Consider the following 14632-nt stretch of genomic DNA (forward strand, 5'->3'; position numbering starts at 1 on the left):
TGAGAAGAGAGCAAGTCTATTTAAAGTTGTTTGAGGTGAATTGAAATGTTATTTGAACACACAACAGCGATGTCTAAAGGGACACCAAGACCTCGGGCTACCTCGGACTGTTCGTACCTAAGATGTTTACTTTTATGTAATTTTTTTTAATGTCCTGTCCAAGTGGCCCAGACGGGCGGAACAAAAATGAAGGCAAGGGGAAAAACACGCAGACTGTGTTTCAAAACGTGCTGAGCCGCCTGAGTAGACCGCAGTTTTAGCACCGAGAGCGAGCTCAGAATCCGTTCAGCTAAATGAACTTAACCGCTCTCGAACGTGCTGTCTAGAATTTTGAACTAAATTCCAAAAGCACTAACGTTACAAACTCTGTCTAGTTAGGCGACTCGCTATGTTTTGGAACACCGCCTTGTTCTCATGAATCCCCATTGGTCAGACTAAAGCTGCTGCTGCCACAATACTGCACACACGTGACCCAGGTTTTCTGTACACACACAGTAAAACACAGCAGGCACTTAAAAGCCAACGCCATGGCGCTTTGACCACCAATTTCACCCCATATCCAAACAATCACTATGAACCCTTTCCGTTGACAAACACGCACTATCCTACGGCTAATGGCGAGCGCGCTGCAGATGAAGCCCTCCAGTCTGGAGCACACACGGAAGCGCGTAATAGATCCACGACGGAGACAAGCTGCACTCTCATTCCTCAGCAACATCTCTCTGGACGGACGACCCGTGCAGGATGACGGGGAGAATCAGACCGAAGACGAGGACAGCTCCGGGACTAGACAGAGCCTGGTTTCTGCAGTGGGCCAGCAGGCATTGGCCGCAGCAGCGAACCAGGCTCTCAGCAGTGCCCGAGCTGCTGGTTTCATGGCTGGGATCACGGGTCCCAGCGCGGCCGCCGCCGCCGTCACTGCTACTCCTCCTCCGGCGTTCGAGGAGGATGCGGAGGGGGATGTGTGCGGTTCTCAGGTGCTCCAGTCCGTGTTCAGCTCCCCCTTTTCAGCAGTTCCGCCGGCTACGAGAGGGAGACTTCAGACGTACACTCAGGGAATCCTGCCTGTGTCCTACTCCAGGCAGTCCAGCCAGAACTACTGCTGTCTGGATGGAGGGCAGATAGCCAATTCTGCCCTGGAACTGCAGAGATCCAGGTAACCTTATGCACTGGGATGAGGACAGGTCATTAATATCAGTTATGCAGTATGGTGCTCCACGAATTATTAACATGCAAGTTCATTCGTGTTAATCAGTACTTACTTACATATGCAAATATGCACCAAACAAATATAATCCTTTAAATTTAGCTCACTTGTAGTATTGCATTTATATTGATGCATATAAATAATCTAACAAAAAAGGGAAACCAAGTGGCACATGAAAACAAATGATTTTAGAAATAAATGAACCTTTCTGAGTCAATTTATAAGCACTTTTAACAGACTAATGTTGAGTCTATTTTTTTGAAGATTTGTGAAGTCAATTCTTAAGTTTTACTTGCATGTCACCTCTGGTGTAGTTCCACGTCAACTACCACAAAGTGTCCGTCCAAATACATTTTATTCAGTATATCAATTGTATTAACAAACTTTATCTGCATTTCACCCGTGCAAGAAGTCACTAGTACCATCTCTAAAATAAAATGCAATTTGGGTTGGTATGTAGAATATTTCATAGAATTTCATTCATGCATTTTGTGGTGTGGGCCTGTCTGTGTTAAACATAGCTCTTTAATAATTTAAAATGATAATGCAAAATATTAATTGCAAAGTACAAACATTTGCAACTACGTTGTGATACGAACAGTCTGATATAAAGACACTTTTTTTAAACGAATGGCATGGCAACTTTCAGAACTATATTCAGACATAAATACTGTACATCACAATGTTTGTGTACAGTAATGGGTCCCACTAGGTGTCTTTAATTGTTTTAAACAGTGTACTTTTTTTATTTTATTGCAAAAGTGTTTCACAATGTTACTGTTGAGGTGGGTGGGATATAGGTATATTTTTTTAGAGAAATTCACATAGAAGCTGTTGTGAAGTGAGGGATTACCTAGAATTTATTGAATTGGGAGATTAGCTGCCATTGAACTAATGGCCCCATTAGACACATTAAACACAATCCCTGACAAAAATCAATCAATAAACTCCATTCAGACTTTTGTACAGTACATCACTCACTCATTAATATCCTAAGTGACCTGCATTCTGAGTGACACATGCCGATGACACAGTTTGCATGGCTGAATTTTTCAATTCACCTGTGCTTAACAAAACATTTTAACAAGAATTAAAAATATATTTTTACATTTAATATCAGACTTTTTTCCGCCATTGAATCACTGGGTGTTATTTAATCACTGATGTTTTTATTAATCACCTTTTTACTTGACAGCATTTAAAAAATAATCAGAACTTGTCAGAACTGTTTAAATGTAAAAACCTATTAATATGGCCCTTAAAACTCTTCAAAGCGTATTACTCTTCGAAATGTGAAGAAAAACACACAGCAGCCAGTATCTGTAAAGTACCAGGATCATATATTTAGCATGTTCATAGTGACAACTGTGTCTAATCAGAGATGAGCAGGTGGCAACACTGAAGTGTCTGCCAGGCACTTTAGTTTCAGTTCCAACCAACTTAACCACAACATTTCAATCTCAGCCAAACAGCCACAACACTGGTGTCTGTTGCTCTAACTGTTGCTTTATGAGGCATGCAAAGCATAACCAAATCTACAGTCATTAAGTTACAGTATATTTTACTTCCTCTTTCTAGCATATGTATATATAACACACACACACATTAATATATATAAACACACACACACACACACACACATACACACACACACACCTTCTGCACCTGCTTTGAGTGCTTTAATGTGAACATGAATGTGCTGTAATTTGAGACACTAGAGGCCATGCATGCAAGTTGGATGTCCTTTGTTCAGTTTTTTTTTTTTTTTGTCTTGGAGTCAGAGAGGCAGCAGGGAATGTTTTTGTGAATATAGATAGACAGTATGCAATGTTTTCTTTGGTGTTTGTAAGGAAAGAGTGACCCAAAAGGGACTTAAAATAGAAAAATTTATTTATTTTTCTCATGAAAATAACTGTTTTAGTGCTTCACTCTAGTACTGGCAGGCACTGGAATGACCTGAAACCTAATTCTTGCTTCATTTCACAGCAATAATTTGGTCTCCTGTTGGTTTAGTTGTGCAAGGTACTCAGAGATGGGTCAAAAAATGTCCCAACATCTAAATGAACTGGTTTGACTCCAGACAAATGTAAAATGTCTGAATTATTTTTAATATATTGGGTTACTTAAAAACAACAGTAATAATAAAAATAAACAAATAAATAAATAATATATAACGATTATTTTGAACTATTACTTAAAGAGAATGCGAGAACAGTATATTTGTAATGCCTATTCTGAAATACATTTCTCATTTAACTTCAAGATAATTTGCCATGTCTCAGTAAACTTCATTTGTTGTGAGGACAGTTGTATTACCACTCTAATCTTCCAATTCTGATCCAATGCACATTTGTACTTTTTATTAAAGAGTTAGTTCACCAAAAAAAAAAAAAAAAAAATTCTGTCATTGATTACCACCCTCATGTAGTTCCAAACTTGTTAGACCTTCGTCTTCTTCGAAACACAAATTAAGATATTTTTGAGAAAATCAGAGAGCTCTCTGACCCTCCATAGACACTGTAGGGCTGGGCAAAAACTTTTATTTTTTGATATATCGTTTTTTAAAGGACGTTGATTCAATATTGATTCTCAAAAGCCACAAATTAAACTTTTCCAGTATTTACTGTATTTCAGTACACATTTAAAACAAGATCTGGTTATATAATCTTATCATTACTCTTCTCCACTAGATGTCACATTTATTTACCTTTGAGCGATGTTACAATGGAAAGCCTGTCATTCATTCAGCACTTATCATGGTGGAGATACTGTAATGTAATGTAATGTAATCTTGAGAATCGAAATCTAATTGAATCTGGACATTTAGTCCAGCCCTAGTAGACAGCAATGCAACTGCAGTGTTCTCAGGTCCAGAAACATTGCAAGGACATCTGTAAAATAGTTCATGTGACATCAGTGGTTAAACCGTAATTTTACGAAGCTACGAGAATACTTTTGTGTTAAGTTTTGAGTTACCATCTTCTGCCATTTTGGAGAGTACCCCAGAATGTGATCAACGTAATCAGCATTGTTTACGTTCAGCACGCACATGCTGAGCATAAACACTGATTATTTTGATTACATTCTGGGGTACTCTCCAAAAGGGCCGGAAGAAGGTAATTCGGGGAGAAGAATTGTTTCTTAAATTATGTTGTTATTGTTTTCTTTGCACAAAAAAATATTCTCATAGCTTCATAAAATTACTCTTTAACCACTGATGTCACATGGACTATTTTACTATGCTACGTTTCTAGACCTGGGAAAATTACATTTGCATTGCTGTCTATGGAGAATCAGAGGGCTCTCAGATTTTATCAAAAATATCTTAATTTGTGTTCCGAAGATGAACGATGGTCTTAAGGCGGGCGTACACGGTGCGATTTTTGCTGTCGTACGAGTTTGCATGCGATTTTTTTCAATCGTGTGGAAATCGCGTATGCTCGTATGGTCGCGGCTCGTATCATTTGCGATGAACTACGAGCCGAGCAGAGTGGCTTACGGGGCCTCCCGATCATTTTTAAACATGTCTAAAAAGTTTGTGAGCTATCGGTTTGAATTCGTGCCATTTGTGCGGTTGAACGAGCCGATTTGTTGATTTATCTGAAGTTGACCAATCACGAACTAGGAAAACCACAGAAGACGAAGACGGCAGCGCCACGGCGAATGTGGGAGGATAAACTCGGTGAAGTCTGACAGGAACAGTGATCGCTGTATGTTTCTAGCAACGTATTCCAATGCCTTTTTAGTTCTCTCTCGCTCTCTCTCGCTCTCTCTCACACACGCATATGTAGTTTACAGGGACTCTCCATAAATGTAACGGTATTCTATACTGTTTATCCCCATACACTACCTCTATCCATCACGGAAAATGCATGTTTAAATTTTAAAGCCATTTGGTTTACGAGGGCACAGGAATTGTCCTCACAAACCATGTTTACATTGTAACACACACACAGGGTAAACAAACGTCCCAGTTTCCTATTGCTGAAAAATAACCTGTACGTGTAGGAAACAGTCACGGCTCGTATCAGTATTTTATATGCAGTTATGAGAGAGGGAGAGCAGTTATATTAGGCGTGTTCCACTTGATCACCTGTATGACATTAAAGTACTGCGAGAGCGATTCGAATGCATTGGATATGTGTGCTCTCTTATCGCTCTCGCGGTACTTTAATGTCATACAGTGATCCTTCTGTGCGTGCAGCGGTGCTTCAAGTCGAACGCGTCTATCGACTTCGTGCGATTGTTTCTGGAATTCGCAGGTTGTAAAATCGTGTCGTATATCATCTCGTCCGTACGATTTTCAGATAAACTCACTCGTGCCGTGTGCGTGGACATACGATCTTCCGACCATCCGAATTTGCACCGTGTACGCCCGCCTTTACAGGATTGGAACAACATGAGGGGGAGTGATTAATGACCGAATCTTTGGGTAAACTAACCCTTTAACAGTGGAGTGTATAATTTTTGAGCTAGCCAAAAAGAGTTTTATAAATAATGTTGGGTTTTAAACCGGTCTACCAAAATATCCATAGTTTACAATTGGTTGAACTAAATGGGTATTCCCACCCCAAAGCTCACTTCAATCATTTCAGTATGTCTCCAGAAGTCAACAAATAGCTAGCATCAAAAAAATAAATAAATATATATGTATATATATATATATATATATATATATATATATATTGATAATAATATCAGTAAAAGTTACAGTAAATCACTGTTAAACTTATAGTTCCTTTTGACACTTCACTCTTGATGGATATTATCTGAAATAGCAGTTTCTTCTTAGTTTTATTTTTTTCTCAGTTACGTACATTAGGGCTTTATGTTACAACCTAAGTTGTTAAATCAATGTTTAATTTAATGTCATATGTGGTATCATGATGGTTTTGTATTTGTGTGCATGACACAATGCATCTTCTATGAATTTTTTTACCTGAGCTTGTGGAAAAGCTATACAGCACTTGGGGTTACTTTTGAGTGTACATGCTGCCTTTTCCTTATCACTTGTGTTTGTGTTTTTATAAAGATACAAGGCTATTTTAGTTCTTCGGCAGCTTGTAGATCAAATCAGTTAATTCTCACCCAGAACACACAGCTCTGTTTTTCATTCAGTCCTCCAAGATCAAAGAATCAGATAACTTTTGAAATTGAGATGAGCTTTATGATAACATTATGGCAGTTAATTAAATATAGTATATATTTAAATTTTGTTTGTAAACTGTATTTTCATTCTGTAAAATGTATTTTTAAGGTGAATTTCTAGCAGCTATAACTGCCATTTTTTTAAAGTACATTTTTACAGATTTTTTGTTTTTTATAGTCATCTCTACTTATTAAGCACAGATAGGAGAAAGTATTTTAACATTACATACTTGTGCTTTAAACAGTGTAGGACTTGTTCTAAATGGGCAGCTGCTAGAAACAATCACAGGTTCCAGGCAGGATGCCCAGTCTCTGCCCTGACTCCCCCCGCCCCCTTCCTCCACTCCCTGCCTCTGACCTCCACTTCCTCTCCCAGACCCTCCTGCATGGGCTACCACTTTCCATTAGGAAGACCAAAACCTTTAGATGCACTGCCAAGAGCAGCCTGTGAAGAAAGAGTGTGCAATGTAGTTCTGTCTAATGTGCTGGCACATGCCTTCAAGAACACAATGTACACACACACACCCTATATGATCCTGCTCTTCAGGGCCTTCTGTTAAGCTACAGTCTGCCTTGATTGGTCGGGCCAGACAAAAGCATTATTGAAACTCTGTCAGGTCTAACTGTGTGAAGAGTGTGGTGTTATGTAATTCCTGAGCTCTAATTGGTGGCTATACATCTGTGCAAATAGCCTGTATCTTTCTGGTGCCGACTTTAATCTTGCCTCACAATGGCAATGTCCTCCAAGACAATTAAGTAGAGGGCTCTGAAATATTCAAGGGTATAGATTAGAGATTGACCGATATGGGTTTTTCTATAGCCGATGCCGATATTTAGCGGTCGGGGTCAGCCGATGGCCGATATGTGCTGCCAATTTTTAGGGCCGATATCTTGAAGTTTTCCCCTTCATTTGCATGCTAAAATGTCACACTAATAATAAGTGGATACACAACATTTCTAAACTTATCATCATTTGTTGAGCACTCGAACCATCTCTCGAATCTTAATTTTGAGCACTGCAATGGATTAAAATAAAAAATGTATCCAAAGTTAGCCAAATAAATAAAAAAAAACTGACCAAGTATTAAATATATAAAATGGGTAATATAGTTTTAGAGCATTTATCAGGCAGAATTCTAAGATTGAAACTTAAGTATACATTTAAATAAAATAAATACCATTTTATAAATAACATTTTTAAAATCAATTAAACTGAAAAATATAAAATGTTAAATATATAAAAAATAAATAATAGTAGAGATGCAAACACACTAGCAATCAGCAACATTTATGTTTGGTATAAATGACACAGAAAATCTAAAGTGCATTCTACTTTCAAACTTACATCGAAGTCTGTTCATTATTAAAATAAAGTACAAGTCAACCAAACATATAAAAGGTTACACTGGTCAATTTAAATAGACCGTAGTATACCGGTCCACTCATGCTCATGTGAAGAGGATGATCTTTTCCGTCTAGTTTACATTGAAAAAAATATTTTAGTTTAACATTCAGATACATTGTGAATATGGAAACATTTGGATATGTGCAGAACGAGATGTGAGCAGTAACCTCCAAAAACATCTAGCCAAACTCGCTCATCCTCGTATGCAAGCACGCATGCACTGTCACGATCTAATGCACTGTAAATGCCGGATTTTTTAAAACAAATAGGCCTAGCGGAATGCAAAAATTAAAAATCGATCAAATAAATTACTGGTCATAATACTTGCATAAAATGTTTCATGTGAAAAAAAGAGGTTCATTGACTGCGCAGCACAGCCACAAGTGCCACAGTTACGTTTGGGATAATTTTATTTTTAATATTATAATGTCATTTCAAAAGATTGCAATTGCATTTTAAAATACAACAACGAGCACCACAAAACCATTTAAAGAGGCGCATTCAGCAGTCTCCTTGACGGGAAACATTGAACAAAGTAAAATGGGGTCCTTCACATGCGGCAGCAGCATTTTCCACCACACCAATAACACAGGGCTGCCCTCCAACATGCCTGACTTTAAATCGGCACTACTAAACACGGATATCGGCCGGTGCCGATATATTAAAAAATGACAAATATCGGCCCAATATATTGGCCGACCGATATATCAGGCGACCTATAGCTGTAATTTACACCATAATACCGTATTCAATTTTGCTGTAGGGGAAAAAGGTAACTATATGCAACACGTTCTCACTTTTAACTATGTTGAGTCTTGGTCAGGATCACTTGGCATCGCATTTTGACACTCAAGGTACCCCTTTGGTGTAAGTTTTCAATGTGCAGGGTTCTCCATTGTTTTCAGTTGTTTGTCTTAATTTAATGGTTTGCATGCATTTTTTTTAAAAAGTGTAATAACTTAATATAAATGTATACTTTCATTAGATCACCTAAACGCACACGTAACCTAAGCCTACACACTACTGAACAATATAAAACACATAACAGGAAAACATAAGTCCAGTCACATGTAACATTATTTATTGCAAATGACAATAAACAAAAAGTATAAACAAGTCGTGTTGCATTCCAAGTCTTCTGAAGCCATACGATGTCTTTATGTGAAGAAGAATGGAAAACATAAGGTCTTAATCGCTGAAAATCTCATTCAAAGAAACACTCCGGTAGCATGTTGCAATCACGCAATTACACGAGACATACAAGAGCCAATTCACAACCAAGACTGACGTAAGGCTTCTTCTGCGACATTTTTTTAATTTGGACAATGACTGCATACAGGATCTATTTTTTCTTTTAACACGGATGAAGAAGGCAGTCGCATCTAGGTCTAATCCTCTCACAAATATGTCAGAAGACTTGGAATAGCAATACTTTTTAAATACATTTTGACAGTAGTTGTATCTGCTTGTTATACAGTATATTGTGTTTTATTGACGAATGGTAGGTTTAGGGGCAGGTGTTGGGTTACATGCTCACAAATGTGTAAATAGTATAAAACTGTTGTGAAAAATGTGTACAATTATGCTAAAGGGGTATCCTATGTGTCAAAAGTGATGTCAAGGGGTCCTGATCAAGCGTCAATATGTGACTAGTTGGAAGTGAGAATGTGTTGCAATAGCATTCTCTGTTATGTAAAATAAGTATCAAACATTTTCCATTATGGGGATTAGTGATCTGTAGCTTTAGGTTGGAAACATGTATCTAATTTACTTTTATTTATTTTTTTCCTAGATAGTATAAAAGTGTTACAGAACACAATTTGTTACAAGGCTTGGAGAATTGAACAGAAGTTAGTGTTAAAATACAGCAGCTAATAGCCAGGAATACACTGTGAATTCATTTTAGAGTACATGAATGTACTTTGTCCTTAATGTCATTGTTTTTCTTTTTCCACATATTCTAATTTATTCTTAACAAAACATGACATTTCCTCCCTACTCATTATAAGATATGTTCCATAACCATAAGTCATGTTTTGGATGGACCATGTCCTTTTCTTTTGTGTTGTGCGGTTAGCTGGCATTGCTAAGAGATTATGCTGGCATTTTTTCCAGTTAAATAAATGAAGTAGGAAAAAGTTTTAAACCAGGACTTTAAACCAGTATCGGATGTGGTAGGAATTGGCACCAGACAAATTCAGGCCAAGACATGATAAAAAAAAAACAAAGCATGGCCTGCTGTGGCTTGTTGCTCTGTTTTTATTCTGAGAGTTTTCAGAAACACAGGACTTTTACAGGATTATATCCCACAGGTTACTTAAAACAACGAACAGTGGTATTTTAAGGATTGAGGTAAAGGAAATGCTGTTGTGTAATGGCAAGCAGATGTGGCAGGGATAAAGGATGCCATGTATGTGAAAATGGCAAAAAAAGTTAGATTTTACTGCTGTTACAAGTCAGGTTCACAAACTAGTAACCTCATGTTTAGAAAGCTACTCTTTGCATGGTAAAGGCCCAATACAATAACTTCTGTGCTTTTACTATCATTGGATGATGATTGTTATTCATGCTATAGATGTGAGAATAAGTCTGAGAGAGTAAGAGAATAAACTGTGAGAATAAGTCTTTTATATTGCCTTATTGAGATTGAAAATCCTTTCATAAACATTAGACATGTTGTGTATTAATGTTTTGACTGAGGTAATGTATTTTTGTCTGGTCATGACCATTGTTTTCTTACCATTCCAATGGTGTAAAGCATTCTCACCCAGAACACACAGCTCTGTTTTTCATTCAGTCCTCCAAGATCAAAGATTCAGGCAACTTTTGAAATTGAGATGAGCTTTTGATGTTTTGATTCCTCCCTGTAAAAGCAAAATTAATCGTAATAGATTTGTAGTGTTTTTTATAAAAGAACACACTAAGTCTATAAACACACAGGTATGCAAGAACTTAAGCTTAACTTGTTGAAATTTGTTGAACTTGACAGTAGTTGAACTGAAATGGGAAAACTAGTTCCATCTCAAATGAGGTACTGTTCACTAACCAATAAACCTATACCACAAGAGTAATGTTGTGGAGTATATATATTTTACTAATATTTTACTGGTTTTCCATTTGAAGAAAATTACAATTAAAATGCACCTGGTGTGCTGAAGCTATCTTTCATTTCTTCAGGGAGACTGTGACTTGATTGCATAAAGTATGTGTTATTCCTTTTTTGTTGTTTCTTTTTTGCACCTGTAGTGCACTGACAATATTTTTTTTTTTTTAGTGTGTGAAAACACTATTTGCACGATGCACCTACTATACACACAAATACAGCACCCTCTTTTAACAATCCAAGAAATGACTCGTAACAGCAGTAAAATTTCACTTTATGCCATTTTCCACCCTACTGATGAATCCAAATACGTCATCCTTTATTCCTGCCACATCTGCTTGCCATTACACAACAGCATTTCTGTTACCACAATCTTAAAAATATACCACCGTTCATTGTTTTAAGTAAAGGTGGGACATAATCCTGTAAAAGTCCTGTGTTCCCAAAAACTCTCAGGATAAAGACAATGACATACAACAGTGGTCCTTATATGCACTTGAGTCTATTATTATTGATGCATAAACAAACTGTGTGTATGCTCTTGGTACACTGATTGCTATCACATTGCATTTTTGCACGAACACTTTTAAATATTCTCAAAATTCATGTCCTGCTAATATGTTAATTGTTGTTAAATGTTACAACATTCTATATAAATAATAAACAAATTCTAAAAATGTATTACTGTTTCCACTAAAGAAACAGCAAAACTGTTTCTTGAGCAGCAAATTAGCATAAATGATTTCTGAAGGATCATGTGACACAAGGAGTAATGGCTGCTGAAAATTTAATGTTACGTACATTAAACATATTCAGATCGAAAACAGATATTTTTAAATAGTAAAAATATTTTCACAATATTACTAACTACTTAGTTTTACTTTATATTAAAGCCTGGTTTCTCCCAAAGTTTTTTCCCAGTTTCTGTAACGTGATGGGTTTGCGTTGCTTGCCACTTTCGCCTTTTGGCTTGCTTAGTTGGGGACACTTACTATTTGGCAATAGTATTAACTTGACTGCACAGACACTATTGGATTAAAACTGAATTTAGCTGGATGGTAATTTTATTGTTTAAAGGTGAATTAAACTTGTTCCATAACTGAGGAGCATTGGACCATTATTGAACCAGACTGAATTAACAATGATCTGATTTCAGCTGAATATTGACTGTTTACTGTTGTCTTTTCAGGGATGCTTTACAGCAGAATTGAATACTGTTTGCATCACTGAATCATTATTTTACTTTTAATCACTTATAAAGCTGCTTCGAAACAATCTGTATTTCAGAAAGCTTAAATAAATAAAGGTGACTTGAGTTGAATGGAAAGAAGGATGAGCTTGAATGAACACTACATACAGTGTACTTTTGCAGTGGTCACACTCTTATCAGGTGTCTGTTATTGGTCTGATTTCAGAGCTTATTTGGCAGGAACACGAGCATTCCTCAGCCCACGTTTCCACAGATACAGGTCTCTGCAACAAGGCCATGCTTAACCTGGTTTTCAGTGCTGCTCTCTGCTTTTGAAAAGCAGATATGAAGAACTTGAGCTTAGAGTGTGTGAACTTTGAGGAAAAACTGCTTATTGATAATGGCTTGAAATAGAAACAAGAGTTGCTCATAAGGCTTTTTCTTAATCTCCCTGGTGTGTTGTACCATATCAGCAGACTACTAGATGTTCGTTATTACCTCAGCTTGTGAGAAGGAATGTGTTATGTGAAAGTGTAACTGAAATCTCTGCTGGAGCCATGGCTTATCCTCTTACAGGGGCTTGTTTCTGGAACATTCTGTGTGTGATCTCATATTACATCAAGAAAATAATAAAGCTGAACACTTGTGCTGCAACAGGTTTGGTATTGATGGGAAACTTTAAACTGAATTTAAAGTAATTTTCTACAGCCCTCAGTGCTGAGCACCAGTGTTGGGCAAGTTACTTTTAAAAAGTAATTAGTTACAGTTACTAATTACTTCTTCCAAAAAGTAACTAAATTAGTTACTCAGTTACACATTTTAAAAGTAACTAGTTACTTAAGAAAGTAACTATTGCGTTACTTTCAAGTAAAATTAAATTTTAAATGCTCAAATGTGACCCCACCTCTACCCCTCTTTAAAGGAACTTAAAATACATGTGCATGTTCAATTATTTATGATAAATCTGAATATAATAATGAAATGGACACTTAATACAATACATTATTAACAGAAATATGATACATTGTACACACATCTAAAAAAAATGTTGCTGTGGGACAAAGTGAGACTAGCCTCCAATCAAATGCCATGTATGTAGATATTATGTTTATATAGTGGATCAATAAAAATAACACGATAGATTTTTGGGAACTTTTGATATTTCCTTTTATTGTTTCTTTAATTTCTTGAAGGAAAAAGTAATGTCTATACTTCCATTTAGAGAAGGCTACTTTTGGATTATTTGGGCTCGTCGCCATACCTGTCTCTCGTTGACTGACTGGCTTGTGTTTTTCCTTGTGTGTCCTGTCCTGTCCGACTATGCGTTATGATGGGTTGTTCGCAATTCATGAGCGTTAGTGATGATGGGTAGTTCACAAATGAGCGTTAGTGATGATGGATCGACTCGTTCGCGAATGAGCTTTTGATGAGTCGTTCGCGATTCGTGAATGAGCCGACTCTAAGTTGAACTTCGGGAGCTGGCTCGCATATCTGAAGAGCCGACTCTATTTTTTCAAATTTAGCCTATAGATATTAAATAATTATGTAATAAAAATTGAAATATTATAGTCAAAGTCATTTAAAGAGCCGTTTGTGAGCCAAAGAGCCGGCTCTTTTCAGTGAGCTGAGTCAAAAGAGCCGAATTCCCATCACTACTATGCGTGCTTTCGAACACCCGCCCAACTCTACCTCTGATTGGCTTACAATGAAATTTTACTCTACCTCAGCCAATCGTCAGCATTTATGCGCTTGTCTCGTGCTCTGCCCACTAACCAAGGAAGAACAGTAAAAAAAAAGTATTTGCCTCTCGCTCAGAGATCTAGTTGGTCTGATAAAAAAAAAAAAAAAAACAGCTTCATCATCAGTTATAGTAACGCGCCGCATTTTTTGGCAGTAACGGTAACGGCGTTATTAAGATGAGAAGAGTAATCAATTAGATTACTTGTTACTGGAAAAAGTAATGCCGTTAGTAACGCCGTTATTTATAACGCCGTTATTCCCATCACTGCTGAGCACTCATTCAAGCTTTGTTTAGCAATGTGCTAAATTATAATAAGCTGGTTATATGTTTGACTCAATAAGTGGTGTGTGAAACTCAGCAGTTGCTTTTTTTTGTGCATAAGCCTCTTGTGTGATAAAAACTCTTGCTTGCATCATTCCCTTTTACCATTCCAATAAAATAAGCTTAGTTTAAATACCTTTATTTTGCTTAAGGAATATATGAAAATGTGAACTTTCTTCTAGAAATGTAGGATTGTGATATTACTAAATGGAGCACTAAACAAATCTTACTCTATTGTTCATTTGCAGGCGGAGACTAATATCCCAGCGTTCCTCACTGGAGACTCTGGAGGATATTGAGGAGAACGCCCCTCTACGAAGGTATTACCAGCAGGAACATATCTGTTTTGTGCTGAAACTTTTCAACGGCCAGAAGTGTTACCTGGTACACATGTGATTGTGACAGATTGTGATAAATACATTATTGCGTTGGTAACCCATCTGATTGTTCTTTCAGTTAACATTATGTAAACCTTTTTACTTTAAAAGTGATTTATTAAAAGTAATTGTAATGCTGTT

At 36.9% G+C, this 14632-nt stretch overlaps 1 protein-coding gene across 3 annotated transcripts in view; it reads left to right on the forward strand.

Annotated features, from left to right (window-relative positions):
* Nucleotides 1-371: 371 nt before the first annotated feature.
* The window catches only part of cables1 (Cdk5 and Abl enzyme substrate 1), a 29444-nt gene continuing 15183 nt past the window's right edge, over nt 372-14632 (forward strand). Inside the window, exons 1-3 of one of the 3 annotated variants that reach the window (XM_026206791.1) lie at nt 372-1156; nt 12279-12332; nt 14363-14434. In XM_026206791.1, the coding sequence (XP_026062576.1) occupies nt 615-1156; nt 12279-12332; nt 14363-14434 (668 nt within the window). In that variant the 5' untranslated portion in view covers nt 372-614. The remainder of the gene's footprint in view (nt 1157-12278; nt 12333-14362; nt 14435-14632) is intronic. The other 2 variants (XM_026206788.1, XM_026206790.1) reach the window with 2 other exon arrangements.

This window comes from Carassius auratus, chromosome 27, assembly GCF_003368295.1.
Source record: "Carassius auratus strain Wakin chromosome 27, ASM336829v1, whole genome shotgun sequence".
Classification (NCBI taxonomy): Eukaryota; Metazoa; Chordata; class Actinopteri; order Cypriniformes; family Cyprinidae; genus Carassius; species Carassius auratus.